This window comes from Periophthalmus magnuspinnatus, chromosome 3 (genome assembly GCF_009829125.3).
Source record: "Periophthalmus magnuspinnatus isolate fPerMag1 chromosome 3, fPerMag1.2.pri, whole genome shotgun sequence".
Classification (NCBI taxonomy): domain Eukaryota; kingdom Metazoa; phylum Chordata; class Actinopteri; order Gobiiformes; family Gobiidae; genus Periophthalmus; species Periophthalmus magnuspinnatus.
In genome coordinates this window covers 28,605,312-28,620,558 of record NC_047128.1, presented here as the reverse complement: position 1 = coordinate 28,620,558, position 15,247 = coordinate 28,605,312, and the positions used below count along the sequence as shown (strand labels likewise).

Sequence of the window (15,247 nt, the reverse complement as noted above, 5' to 3'; positions counted from 1 at the left end):
AATTTATAATATCAAATGTCCTTTTGGTTGTACTGACAGTGTGTATGTATAGATTTGGTTATACAGGAAATGTGGTCCTCCCTGTCCTATCTGCCTCACTAACAGGAGCACTCAGCATCAGAGCTGCTGGGTTTTCAGAAGTCAGCTTATTTGTGTGGGTAATTATGACTGCAGTAAAAGCCAGTGGCCAAGAATTGTTCTGTAAATAAGCAGAGAAAGTGCTGTATTGTCACGACAGAGAGGATGAAAATGCATGTTCATACAGCTTAGAAGCTCACAATAATTGCTCCCAGGGGAATTTCAACTTGACTGTTCTATACACTATATGTGTGAGGTACCAGCTGGGGAAAAGACATACAGTATGGAGAATACTGTGAGCACCGGTGGTGTCATATTCATCACTGTCTGTGGTACATTCTGTTTCAAAAAGATATTTGAAGTCCACAATTAATTTATTAAACATGTAAAAATGTTTAAATATATTTCATCATATACTTAGTGTTTGTTTTCTTGACACATGAGCCAGTAAACAGCCACTGTTTTCATTAAGTGCTTGTAAATGATGGAATAGATATGTGAGGAACAAATTACGAGATTAAAATAAAGGCTCAATCATGCCAATTTGTGAAACATTGATTAGCATTCTTGCCTCAAAGCACAAAGATCTTGGGTTTGATTCAGGGCAAGTCTTTTTATGTGGAAGTTGAATGTTCACTTAATGTTTCGACTACATAGTTTTTTCTCTGTGTTTCAAAAAGCATGTAAGACATTCAACAAACATACTGCATAACAGAAGCTTAACTGTTGCATGCGCCATTTAGGCTCTCTGCATGTGTTTTGGGGAATAAGGTTCCAAATGGCAATACTAATGAATGCCACATCAGGCATTGCCAGGCGCTACTGGGGCCCTTGTGCATTTTGCACTGCTTTTATCTCCCAGAATGCTTTGTGATGTTGTTATCAGGTGTCTGCAGCCTGCTGTGGGACTAAACAGTAAACAGGAAGTGCTGTGCTGACACAGCCATGATGCTAATGCCATACTGTAGAGTGTGTGCATGGCTCAAAGCTAATTTCAAATGATAATCAGGCATGTACACCTGAGCTCTGTGATGCATTAGTGTAAAGAATAATGAAGAGAAAAGGTGATTAATTAATCTAAACCTTGACTTGATTTTGGTAGAGCGGAGTATTGCTGTCAATCTAATTAACTAACCTATATTTTTACTATGTTATATCTAACTATGAAACTAAAGGACTACACAGTGGTGGGTTCAAACTAAACTCAGTGAGAGTGCATATGTGTTTCAAAGGGGTGCAAAGACAGTGCTCCTCCAATAAGTGTCATTATTTTACCTGCCAAAAATTTGAGTGCAAACATTTTAAAATGAGGTTGCAGAGGTTGTAGACCTGGGCCTGCAATTACAGATGGAAAGTGGCCCGATGGCCAACCATAGTCTTTATACAGTCTATATGTCTAACTCATATTACACAGTTGTGTTGATGGCCAACAATATGCACTGTCCTTGTAATAAATAAAAAGAGAAAGCAAAGAAAGAAATCTCACAATAAAGTAGCACTATTGTCTACATATATGATATTGGGACCACAAAATATATATGGCAAGCACTGAATAAAGACTAAGACTGTATTTTCACAAAAATACAATTTTAACAGAAAATGTCTGGCCCTGAGGTCAAAAAGATGAAGAACCTCTGCTCTTGGCCACTCTGCATTTTACAGTGTTTAACTTCACAATGATTAGATTGTTTGTAAAGAGAGATGGCAAATGTACCATTTGTTCTTTTTATTCCAAACAGTACAAATTTATTAAAGAAGTCCAGATAGCATATGTGTTAGCTGAAGAGTTTAAGTCTAACAAATAGCCACAGTAAAAGAACATGCAAACGTGTGCAACTTACCATTTGTCATTCTGTCTGTAGGATCTTATTTACGAAACTCTTCATAAAGGAGCTGACACGAACCACCATGTTAAACATAGCACTGAGACACTGTCCTGCTGCTGCGACCGTGCACAGGCAGGATCTGTGCTTTTGGTTTCAGGGCGAGTGGCAGCGACTCCATCATTTAAAACGATGTTTGGCCATGGATCTATCATGATCACTTTAGTACTGCCATGTCTACTTATTGACTGATTCTGAATGTTTTAGTACTCACATTGCGCCCACGGTTTTGGCACCAAATAAAATTACTTCCTGTCAACAACGCTGGGGAAAGATTGACAATAATATGGCTATAGGGGGCACTATTTGCATGTTAAATCACTGTTTGGATGACCTGTTCGCTGACAATACTGATTTGCTGACATGAGCAGACAATTTGAAGTTGTGGGTAAGTAGGCCTAAAAATACATACAAGATCAACAAATGTATATAAAAGATTTGTGCTCACATGAAAAAACGAGTTATGAAAAAGCATATAACAATCTATTAAAGTCCCATGTCATTTGATGCAACACAGCAACACAAAGTTGAAAAATCAAAATGTATCAAAGGATGGGCTAATAATCCTTACATACATCATGTAATTTCAGCTTTGAACTGCACATTATTTAAAAAAAAAGAAAACACTGCTCATGCGGTGCGTGCATGTGTGATTTTTCATCCCTGATTAGACATAAAATAATGCATAACAAACAGAGCTACAAAAATAAAGCTGTTTTTTGTAATTAGCCTATATATCATGTTTTTACACTACAATGTAAAACAAACTTGATGTAAAAGTATTTCAAGTATTCAGAATACAGTACTCTGATTGGCCCATGTAATCGAATACATTACAAAATACATTTTATTGCAGGTATTCAACATTATGTAACTAAATACATTTTAAAGTATTCTTCCCATCACTGTATTGCCCTGTGTCTTGTGTATATACATGCACGATGAATCAGATGGTAATAGTGAATGAGCTAAGGACAGACGGCAACCACACGCTGTCACCTCTAGGTTTCTACTTGCTCACCGTCTCTGTGTTTTATTTGATACAGAGGACCACGGCTGAGTAGGAGAGAAATAAGGCAGCTCGTGGCTTTGAGGGATGCTAATTCACCCCCAGACTTTTCTGAAGGTAAAGCTTAGTCGCAATACAGACACAAGTTCAAGCATCACAATCAATAAGGAGATTAAACTTAGAACATTAACACTTAAAGAGTGGATGATATATGTGGATATAAATCTAAAAAAGGCAATTTATATGATATTTCTACTTGTTGCCACAGGGACAAAACCCAAAGGATTACACTAAGTTGCATCATCTGTCAGTAGAATGCGGAAGGGCATGATGATGACTAACTTTGAGATACAAGTAGTTAGTCAGAGTAGGTTAGCGTTTTTACCAGCTCCTCATTACACAAATCCCTTACACAAATATGATATGCCTGGTCTTGACTTTCATATGATAGTTTCTTTGTTATAGTTTTGTTAGGTGTAAAATAAAATCACAACAACTGCAAATATAGTAGTAGTAGCAATAGTATAACAGTTGCCTCGTGATTATTATAACTGTAATACTATCATTTGCATTAAATATTATACTACTGTGAGAATGTTGCTTCTTATGGCAGGGCACTTTTAGTTTTGTGTCTTGTGTGTCTCTACAAACAGTTGTTAGCTGTTATCTGTTGTGTGTGAAAACTACCTGACCCAGAGATGTTTTATCTGCAATGCAGCAGCTGAGCGATTTGGAGAGAGGACTCCAACACCGCTAAGGTCTAAATCATCTGCTGATTGATCTGTGGCATGTCTCATTAACATTTTGTAAACCCGAAAGCCACTTTTAAGGCTTATAAACATTAACACACTACAACTGGGAACTGTTAGTCCTCTGTTCTGACATGACAAAAAACAAGTGAACGATAGCAGCAAAAGGCTCAGTCTTTGAACCTGTCTGTCCACGTTTTCTAAGCACACATTTAGCTCAGCTGTTGGCCTAAGTACAGATGTTGTGTGTTGCTATTGTTATTTTCACCATAATAGAGTTTCTATTACCACAGCATCTCTAGTCTTTTGTTTCAGGTGTTATGTTGATAATGTTAATCCTGTCTTATGGTGCTAAAGGCGACATGAATTGGTGCCAGCTGTGTATCAACAGCTGTGTTATCTACATGGAGCTTTTTAATACTGTCTTGATTTCTGCTGTAAGTTTTACAAAGCCACATGTGATGTTATTGTTTGCCAGATTTAGTTTTCCCCCTTTTCCTTTAGGGGTTTACCACTAAGGAAGCTATAAATGCCATCTGCCTGTCCTATTAGTAGCAGGTTTCTAGTTGCAACATATAATGGCCAACTCTATAGAGTTGGAACAATCTTAATGGCATAAATGTAGGAAAAAGTACATTTAAAAATTTCATACACAAAGAAAACATTGTATTGAGATATGAAAAAGTGACATTTTAAAAATGAAAATGGTAGACCATAAAATCGCATGAGAGCTTATTATACCACTCAAAAGTGCCAAATCGGGTTGAGCCAAGGATGGACTATTGAGACACACCAAATGCTGCAGGCTCCTTTCTGAATTACAATGATGTATGCTTGTAGAAATAATCAGAAAAAAAGTCATATTGCCATTGCCAGGGAACAAAATTTCCAAACTAAGATCTTGTTTTGGTGATATGGCACAAATAGTAGTAATGTTTCTTACACTAATATATCACGGTGTCATGTTTTTTTTATGATGGACCTCTGCATAACAATCTTTTTTTTTTTAAATTACTGTTACTTTTGCTCGTCTTTCCACTGTCCAGATTTGCACAAGCAGGAACTTAAGATAGTGGACAGGGGTGGACCAAAAAAACCCCAAAACATGCCAAAAGAAGATGGTGTGTCGAATCACACCTGAGCATGTGAATTGGATTAAAAAACAAACAGACAAACAAAAAAAGAAATGTCACAAATACATAGAAAAAAGAAAAAATGTGAAGTTTATAAAATAAGACCCTTTTCAGAGTTATGGGGCCACCACAACTGACCCACTGCAATTTAATGTCCTTTTACAGTTTTATACGTACATATAGATATAGCGTAATGTTAGGTTGTTCTGCTTTATATGCATGTGATGGAAGACTTAAAGCATAAACATTAAACATTTACCCTAGATTTACAAATTATTCCAGGCCACTTATAAATTACTAAATTACGTTATTTCTTCGATCACAATAAACTTCTACTGAACCATATAAATTGCTGAGGCCATTGCTCTACTTTCCTTTGCAGAACACATGTGTGGAGCAGCCATTATAGGAGATCAAGTGGGTCACACTGGCTCAAACAGCTGAGGCTCCACGTGCAGTAGCTAATATTGTCAGCAGGGGGCGAGCATCTGCCACTGCTTTTAACATGGTTCTTTCAATCCCCACCCACATTCATGAACACCCTCGTGTCATGTGACAGGGGAGAGATGAATTTGCAGGAGGACAGACAATTAGTAGCTATTGGAGGAACCCATGACATATATCTAGGATGAGAGGGGGGGTCTGGCATCGAGAAGCCTGTGGAGATATGGTGCAAATGGCCATATTTAAATATCTAATCTCCTCTCAAATTACGCGGTTGAAATGAAATTTTGAAGACCATTGTGACAGTTTAGTGAATGTTTCCATTGTATGCCAGTCTTCATTAAATTAATGCCTCAATTAGCAAAATGTTATGACAAGGACGAATTAAAGCAGCCAGGTCTCTAACATGGACTCCCACTGCTTTCTGTGGCAATGTCTAATGAAGGTGTTCTTCTCTCTCCCACATGCATTTTCTCCTGAAGGCTTCCGCACTGCTGTCTGATGGAGCTTTAAATCACCACTGACCATATGACTAATGCAATGCCAACGGAAGAACATGCTCCACAGACAATCCTGTGGCATTTATTTTCACTTTGTTTGGACCTTCTGGACTAGCACTTGATATTTACTAAGTGTACATATTTTATTAAAAATATGATAAGTATTGTGTAGAACCATTTGGGTTCTAATAATAGTCATTCTAATCGCTACAGTATAAAATCTAAAGATAATCAAAGATGGGGCCAATGAAAATGCTTTTGCACAAGTTAATATAATCAGTGTCATCACATATCAGTCTCTGTCATATTGAAAAAGTAACTTTCTTTGAGTACAACTGCAACACAGGTAATTTTGTGTTGGGCTTACTATGTGAAATAATGACATAAAAGTCCCTCAGAATAATCCAAATGAACGTCTAATTCTGATGCTTTTTAAATGTTTTTTGCTCCCAAAAGCTTTTACATTCTATATTAATTTCCCTCTTACTCTAGCATCTGAAATGAAGCTGTGAGTACGTGGGGGAGGGGATATATAGTCCTTGCCTTGCTCAATAAGGAGAGAGAGAGAGGGAAGAAGAGAGTTAGTTCGTCCAGGGAAAGACGTACATCTCGAGCCGAGGAGCAGAGCCTCAGTCTAGGCAGTCAGGAGCAGCAGCACTGCTGTCTGCATCCCCCTTTTGGATGAGACCTCGTAGTTTGGCAACCTCTGAGTGCTCAGATCCATCGTTTGACCAATAGAGGTGCGTAAAAATTAAGAGAGGAGCGCCTCAAATCGTGGAAACATTAAGACGAAAATAAGGGCAAGACGTACGGACGGTGCCATGGAGGTGACGCGCGCGTGTGTGCAAACGCACGGCTGTGGGATGTGGTGTCTCATGGACGCGGAGAGATGCTGTAAGCTCTGGTATTAGCAGGCATTTCTCTCCCCTCCCTCCCCTCCCCTCGCATCTCCAGAACCGCTGCTCGTATCGCACCGACCATTCGCTCCAACCGGGATTCGGCTCGCTGTGCTCACTTCGCTGGCGTCTTGCACGAAAGATTTGACAAGAGCAGGTATGTGCACAGCGTAGTGCATGTCGATGCTACTGTTTGCTTGGCGTGGGAATCATGACTGTTTGACTTCATTCTGATCCTTCTTGTTGCTTCCCTCCTTTCCCTCTGTGGCCTTGCCAGCGGATTAATAAACCAGTATTTCAGAAAGATGCGGTTAGATGACATCATATGACGAGTAGAAAAGGATGGTCAGTTCGATATAAATGCATATATAGATGATTTTGTCCCCCCACTTGTATCGTAATTCAGATAGTATCCACATTCATTCAAACGTTTACACATCCCGATGATCTGGTTCTCACCTTTCCATATGCTGTTAAAGCATTACGCACACAACATGAGCGCATGTGAGCAATGCTGTTGTTTCACACTGAGCAAACGCGATGAGATTGCTCCTTGTCATTTCGGCCAAAAATAAATAAATAAATAAATAAACGTTCGTATTATGATTAATATGGAGAGACAATGTGCAGTGTTGTTGGCTGGTTTCTTTAGGCTACAGTCACCTCTTTTCCTGTGTAGAAATATTGGCTGCATGATAAGAAGGATGCATAGGAAGCTGAAGATGGGCGTGAGGGCAATATGATCTGAGGATGCCTACACCCTCACAGCTCAACCCCCCCGCTGCTACACTTCGCTCTGCTCCCCTTGTAGAGCTGCACAGCTGCATGCTGCCATATCACACATACACATGCATGGCCACATGGACGGTGCACTGTACGCATGTGTCTCAACGCAGAGCTACATGGACACTCCGCCATGCACACACCCGCTAATCCACACAGTCAACTATAATCCATAATCATGTGTGCTGGAGACATGACGTAACACACGAGCATCTTCTGTCTTTATGCACCGAGTTTAAACCCTCTCAGAAAACCTGCTTTATTGTTTATAATGAATAATCCAATGCCATCGCAGCATGTGGCATTACTGACAGAATTTAGAGTTGGGTTTGATGATGAGGGAGACCACATTTTACTATGTGAGAAGTGGGTTAGCATGCCTCCAACTGACACAAAATTTCAAAGTAGAATAGCAGCATTGGTGCAACTGTGACAGATGGAGTTTTATTGCACTCAAGCATTAAGTGCATTATGAAATAGGCTAGTTGGGTCATGGGCACTCATGTGTCTTTATAGCAGTGCTTAGTGGGGGAGTGGGTGTGGCTGAGGTGCTCCTCTTCTCTTGAGCCTGACTTTTTAATACTTGGTCTCTTCCTTGTGCATGTTACACATTCCCATATAGAAATCGAAAATTGTCTGATCTCATATGCCCAAAAATCAATCTTCAATCTCAGAACCTAAAACAGCTATTTTCAACTCCCTGTTGAATGCTGTGTTTATTCTGGAGAATTGCAGAATCCAGTAACTGGGAGTGACTTTATCGAAACACATTTCAGGATATTGGCTCTAAGAAAAAGATAACTAGCTTCTAATTGTTAGAGAACATTTATTTGCATTTCATTGTGTTAAAACTGTCAAAGTTTTAAAATAACATCCACATACATTGTCCAATATTAATTTTAAACAATTTTAGTTAGCTTTAAACAATTTCAGCCAGCTATTTCAAAATGCTAAACAACATTGTTGCTATTTTGGAATGTTACGTAGGGTAGATTTGTAAACAATAATCAATGAAAGCATGCATTTAGCTTATTTAGTTGATGCTCAAGGTTCAAACACTTGACCCCACACTGGTCACTGTTACACCTCTCAGTTCCAGAGTACAGATATGTTATGAATTTGTATGAGAACTAGAAATGTCATTGAGCGTAGCTAAGGCAATGTCAGGGCGCATATAAACAATATCTGATGCGATTTATTTATGGACAGACGGTTTGGGGTCATGACCCATCACTTGCAAAAGGCTGTTCTTGGCCTAGTGCCAGTCTAAAGGAAAGCTGAGTCATGAGGATCTTCTATCAAAACCATTTTGTTTTGTTTTTTACTCTCAAACAAATTGTTGTGTTGTAGAAGTATACAGCAAGAGGTAACAAATGGTGTCATTGATCCTCCTAAGTTAGTTGGTCTTTGTTCAGATCTATCCATTCAGCATCATGTCAATTTAGTCTTTTGCATCTCATTTGAAGTGAGTATGTCTCTGGAGTCATGAGACTGTATACACACATAAAGCTCTGAAGGCTAGAAATAATGTGGAGCAGCTGTCAGCCTCTGTGCAACAACCCCCTACTTGTTTTATTTCAGTTGAGCAGTTTTATTTCATAAAAAGTTACCTCAGATGCAGCCATTATTTATCTGCTGTGTTTGTATTGTAACTTAGCAATAACTAAACTAAATACAAATAGGGTGACGTCAAATGTCAAAAATAATTGCATATATTCAAATTAAAATGTTTACACATCATCATATTTCTATGAAAAAGGCTTGATATATTTATGCAGTCATTGACCAAATAATTGTATATATTAAAATTAAAACTGTACACCTCATCCTATATCTATGAAAAAAGTTTTTGATTGAGCCTGTACCTTAAAGGTATCTTAAAGCTACTTTTAAGGTACAGGTTCTGGAGGTGGAATTTCACCTGCACAATTCCATGGATATAGAAACTTAAAACTATACTTGGAACAGAGATAGTTGTGTTTTATGCCACACTATGGAATATTAAAGCCAAAGGAGCAACATTTCCATGGAGGAGTTCCTCCTAAAGGCCAAATAAGAGCGAGGTGTGTCTCGCTCAAAGTAAGGGCACATATTTTTCTTGTTTTTTTCAGAGCAATAAACAGAACCAAATGAAAGAAAAAAACCAAAAACAAAAAAACCAAACAAAAAACATGCTTTTAATTCAGTCTTTGTTGTGGCTAAAATGTTACAATATGTTGTGGCTTTAGGAGACATGTTATATACAAACTTTTTGGGAGACACATTCAAATTTTGTAAAAACTTAATTGTAGACATTCTTCCAAATTCTTGTGATATCTGAATACTAAATTATAGTTTTGTTTTGTTTTGTTTTGCAGACAGATGATCAATTACTGGAAGAAGGCCCTTGGATTTATAAGTATTAGTGGATCCTTGAGAATCTCCAAGCCAAGTCCATATTATCAAGCACAGGTTGATTGTGCTTGACCTGGCATTGGTGTGTCTTAGCCAACATATTCCTTACTAGATGATTAAAACTGTCTACAGGATTGCCATCCATGGTTTCTGCCCTACTCAAGACTATATCATCCTACATTGAGAAGATTTGCAAAGGAATGTTTACAAAGAAATTGGCCAACCCAATAAAAAAGAAAGAGAGAAGTGAAAATAAAGAGTCCAGATTGACCACTGATTTGCACACACATAATTTAACTCTCTCTACGACACTGAAGACAACAGTGAAAAAGATTTCCAAATGCTCTTCGGCACGTAACATATCGCTTGAGGAAGACGACGGAAAGAACGACTGCTCGTCGCTTTCACCCACCTTTAGTTATCGTGTAGCTATAGCCAATGGACTTCCAAAAAACTCACTTTTTCTAAACAATAATGAAAGTTTTTTTCCTGAGGTTCTTTCAATTGACAGTAGCTATTCTGATTCCCTAAGTGACTCAAAGCCAGTCCGAAGACTGGATGAGCATAAATCACACACTATGCCGGTCAGACGAAATAGAAAGAGCCTTATCAGTTTGGCTCCCTCTGATGGAAGCTCAGAGGGGGAGCGTGTGGAACGTTCCAGTTTACATACACTTCGACTAGGGGCTCTACGCAAACTTAGAAAATGGAAGAAAAGTCAGGAATGTGTTTCCTCTGACTCTGAGGTGAGCAACTGGAGAAAAACTTTGGGCATACGTAGCAAGTCCTTGGATCGGGCTGGCCGACAACATAAGACCTCAACCTTGGAACCAGGGTCCTCCTCTACAGGATGCATAAGTCAAACCCAGGATGTTATGGAGATGATTTTCAAGGAGCTTCAAGGGATCAGCCAGATTGAAACAGAACTATCAGAACTGCGAGGTCATGTAAATGCATTGAAAAGCTCCATTGATGAGATATCTAGCAGTGTAGAAGTAGTTCAGAGTGAAATTGAGCAACTTCGTTCAGGATTTGTTCAGTCAAGAAGGGAGACCCGAGATATACATGATTACATAAAACAAATTAGTACTCAAGCTAATAATTCCACTTTACGATTTCTCAATGTCCCAGAAGAAAGATCAGAAAAAACTGAGAGTTTGATATATAAACTATTAAAAGAGAAAATGGGCTTTGTAGATGCTCATAAAACAATTAAAATTGAACTTGCACATAGGTTAGGTCAACAAAGGGAATGTTTGAATGCAAAACCTCGTCCCATTATAGTTATTTTTGCATCACCTCAAGACAGGGATGTTGTTTTGAAGAAATGCTATAAGCTTAAAGGAACTGGAATAACAGTGTCTACTGACAGCTTAACTCATGATGGAAAAGAAAGAAAAGACAAGGCAATGTCTTCCTCTCAGACATATGAAAGCATGGACATAAAGGTCTCAGCAAAGGAGAAAGTGGTAGAGAGTGATGACTGGGACTCCATGGATAGTGACAAAGAATTAGAGGAATTAAGTAGAAATAAATATGCAATGGTTCTTTCAAAGCCAGTTCATAAAAGCAAGTCAGAGAAAAGACGTTCCCATGACCATCGTCGGTCAGGTGAGGAGGCTAGCTACTCAGGGTCAGGTCATTATGCTGATGAGTCCTACTATGACCCAGACAAACATGGAAAGTCCTACTATTCAGATTTGACCCCTGGATGGCTCTCCCAAAGTGAATATTCTACCCCCAAACTAAGTCGTTCTGAGTCGGACTGTTCCAAACTTTGCCAGTCTTACTCAGAGGACTTCTCTGAGAGTGCATACTTTACTCGGGTCAATGGTGGGTCACTTCTTTCTTCATCAGACCAAGAACTATGGCAAAGAAAACAGGAAGATATGGCCTCTTCTTGGTACGCGGGTTCTAGCCAGCCCTATGAACACAATGAAATGGAAACTACAGAAACTATTGATAGTGGTGTCAGTAATGGACTTATCTGTATGTCTGGTGACAGAAGCCATTATAGTGGCTCCCAACTTTCTTTGCAGGGGGATATTTCTCCATGGAAAGATTGGCATAATTTAGAGCAAGGAGCCGACTCTGGTCTAGAAGCTTCTGTTGAGGTTAGCAGTCCATTTGATCCATCCACTATTCCTGGATTTCCAGAAAATATCACTAAATGCCAGGAAGTAGACTTACAGTTTGAGGGTGATGAAGAATTCATGCGTGATAGGGATGCTCCCTTGCCACCAATTACTACTCACATCATAACCCCAGTTGCAGAGCGGGAATTAGTCAAGACTCTTCGAACATCAAAAGAAGGGTCTAAGGCTGTTCAAAAAGAAAGCACAAAAACATCTTCAAAAGACAGCTCCAAACATAATACAAAAGTAACACAAAAACAGGCTAAAGTGACTCCAAAAGAAGAAACAACAACAAGACTATCCTCAAAAGAAACTCCCAAGGTAGCAGCCAAGGTAACACCCAAAGTGACCACTAAGGACTTAGCTAAAGACTCCCAAAAAGTTCATAAAGCATCTGCTAAAGACACGCAAAAAGCAACTGCTAAAGACACTGTATCAGCTAAAGATTCTCCTCAGGTTGTTCCTAAAGACACTTATAGTTCAAAACCCAGTTGTAAAGATGTTGCAAAAACACCTGTTCGAGAAGTATCTAAAGTAACGTCTAAGATACCTCCTAGTGAGACTAAAGTTGCAAACAAAATCTCCACAAAAGAGAGTCCTACAGTTATGTCTAAAGAAAGTCCTAAAGAGCCCCCTAAAGAGAGTCCTAAAGTTACACCCATCATTAGTCCAGCTTCAACCCCAAAAGAGTCTCCAAAAGAGTCCCCTAAAGAGTCTCCTAAAGAGTCTCCCAAAGACTCTCCTAAAGAATCCCCTAAAGAGTCTCCTAAAGAATCACTGAAGGTCATTCACAAGGAGCCCTCACATGTTGCATCTAAAGAAGTCATCAAACCTGCTAAAGAACTTACCAAAGAAGCTGCAAAAACAACTCAAGAAGAGGTTACAAAAGAGACACCTAAACCAGCACCAAGAGCAGCGGGAAAAGTGCAGAATAAAGAAAGTAATCATAAGATTTCAACTAAAGAAGGTGCTAAAGTAGTGTCTCCAGAAAGTGTCAAAGTGCCCCAAACTGAGCAGAAAGCCACACCTGTTGAACCTGCTAAAGTTGAAGTTAAAGCGACCCCTAAAGTATCTCAAAGAACTGTACCAAAAGAGGGATCCAAAACACTTCCAAAACCAGAAAAGTTTCCTGAATTGGATGTCAACCACAGTTTTCATCAAGCACAGAATAAATCTTCAAGTATGTACCGCAGTCAAAGTGAAATTCGAACAGAGAAAGTTGAAGAAGTTCCCAAATCTTGGAGTAGCAGGCTAAGTATTGACCTTAGTGAGAAATCATTTGGGTTTGGCTTTGGCTCTACTCTGCAAAGAGCTAAATCAGCTTTGGAGGTTGTGTGGAAAACTGGCTCTCAACCCAATCAGACTCCTCCTCCACCACCTCCACCTGAGGAGCCCTCCAGCTCGTCCTTTATGGGCCGTTTCCGGACACTGTCTGGCTCAACTACGAGTAATTCCAGCCCTGCACCTACTGCACCGCCTGAGGTCCATAAAGAGCCCATTCAACACAAAGCTGAGGAAGAGAAGAAACAAGACCTACCAGTGGAGTCTGAAGAACAGCCTGATGGTGAAATTCATTATGTGGAAGTGATGGAGCAAGTGCTGGCTAACTTGGAGAACAGAACAAGTGTTGTTGAAACTGAGGATGTAACAGAGCCGACACAGGAGTGTGAGACTTCTCAGGACTATGACATGTCTGATGACATTGATGCCTCACAAGACAATGATGCCACTCAGGACATTGATAATACTCAAGACCTAGAAGCCTCAGAGGGCTCAGAGGCCCCTAAAGAGGCTTGTGTTCTGGAATATGACTGCAGTTTAGACGATCAATACGACGAAGAGTATAGTGAGGAATTTGAGGCCCATCTAACTCCGGCAACAGCTGAATATGATGCTATGGTTGAATATGTAGATGTTGAAGAACCAGATGAAACAGAGGACAACGATGTAACTGAGGAGATGGAAGAGGGTGTTGAGGACTTAGAGGAGGTGCCAGAGATAGTGGATGAGGCCATAGAGGTGTCGACAAATGTGGACCAACAGCAGGAAGAAGAAAACAAAAATGTTCCAGAGGAGAAACCTTCAGAAGCACCTCCTAAAAAGCGTATGCGACCCACATTCAAGGAAGCTGCACTGAGAGCCTACAGAAAACAGATGGCTGAGCTGGAGCAGCAGATTCTGGCAGGAGGTATGAAACTCTAGACATAGTTGTTGTCACTATATGCTTTACAGTATTAAGCTTATTTCCTCTCTTTGCTTTATAATGCTGGACAAATTTATGTTGAATTAGATTTAAATACTGTTAATTGTTACTTAGGACTAACTGAAAGATGTAACCTGTCCCACATAATGTCCTCAAGATTTTATTTATTTATTTTATTTCAGTGATACATATATTAACTCAATCTCTTAACCAACTGAGCAGCAGACAGAAAGGCCTTGCTGGTCTTGTAAAATCTTTATAAAATCTATGACATTGTTTCTTAATATACTGGATGAATTGCAGTGTGTTAATGTTTTTTAATTGTTTGAATATATATATGTGTGTGTGTGTGTGTGTGTGTGTGGACAGAGAGAGAGAGAGAGAGAGAGAGAGAGAGAGAGAGAGAGAGAGAGAGAGAGAGAGAGAGAGAGAGAGAGAGAGAGAGAGAGAGAGAGAGAGAGAGAGAGAGAGAGCAATTTAATTGTTTAGGATTTTTCCAGTTTGAGTTTTTCTTGTTTTTTTTGAGAAGTGCAGACACTCCTGCCAGGGCCCGTTTTTAATTGGTTACAAAAGCGGTTGTATTCAGATGCTAATTTGCACTCCTAAGGGCATTTTGTAACCAGGTCAGTCTTGCTTAGAATATTTATAGAGATTTGCTTATATATAAGTTTACTTGCTATTTGGGGACCAAAACAATTGATCACCCTCTATAATCCAGTTAGTTTAGTTTAACACTGTCAGTCCCGCTTACTGCTTCACCCATGTGGTTACAGTTTACACATTATGTATTTGTGAGTCATTGAAACAAAGTACTGTAGTTTTTAGAATCATTCTTTTGATTTTAAAATGGCATAGATTTATATTAAATTCCTGGCATTGGTCTGTACTGTTATTGAAGTATCACAACATTCAGACCCATAAGTAGATGTTTGTGGGACAGTGAATGTTAATGTGTCATGTGATACTAATGTCATACAATGTGTGACGGTCATATAGAATGGATTTGGTCTTTGGGGAAAGTGCTTTGATGAGAAATCTCA

At 39.2% G+C, this 15,247-nt stretch overlaps 1 protein-coding gene across 1 annotated transcript in view; it reads left to right on the top strand.

Annotated features, from left to right (window-relative positions):
- Positions 1-12,556: 12,556 nt before the first annotated feature.
- LOC117386713 (protein unc-13 homolog C) overlaps positions 12,557-15,247 on the top strand; it is a 61,962-nt gene continuing 59,271 nt past the window's right edge. Inside the window, exon 1 of the mRNA XM_055232479.1 lies at positions 12,557-14,192. Within this exon, the coding sequence (XP_055088454.1) occupies positions 12,611-14,192 (1,582 nt within the window). The 5' untranslated portion in view covers positions 12,557-12,610. The remainder of the gene's footprint in view (positions 14,193-15,247) is intronic.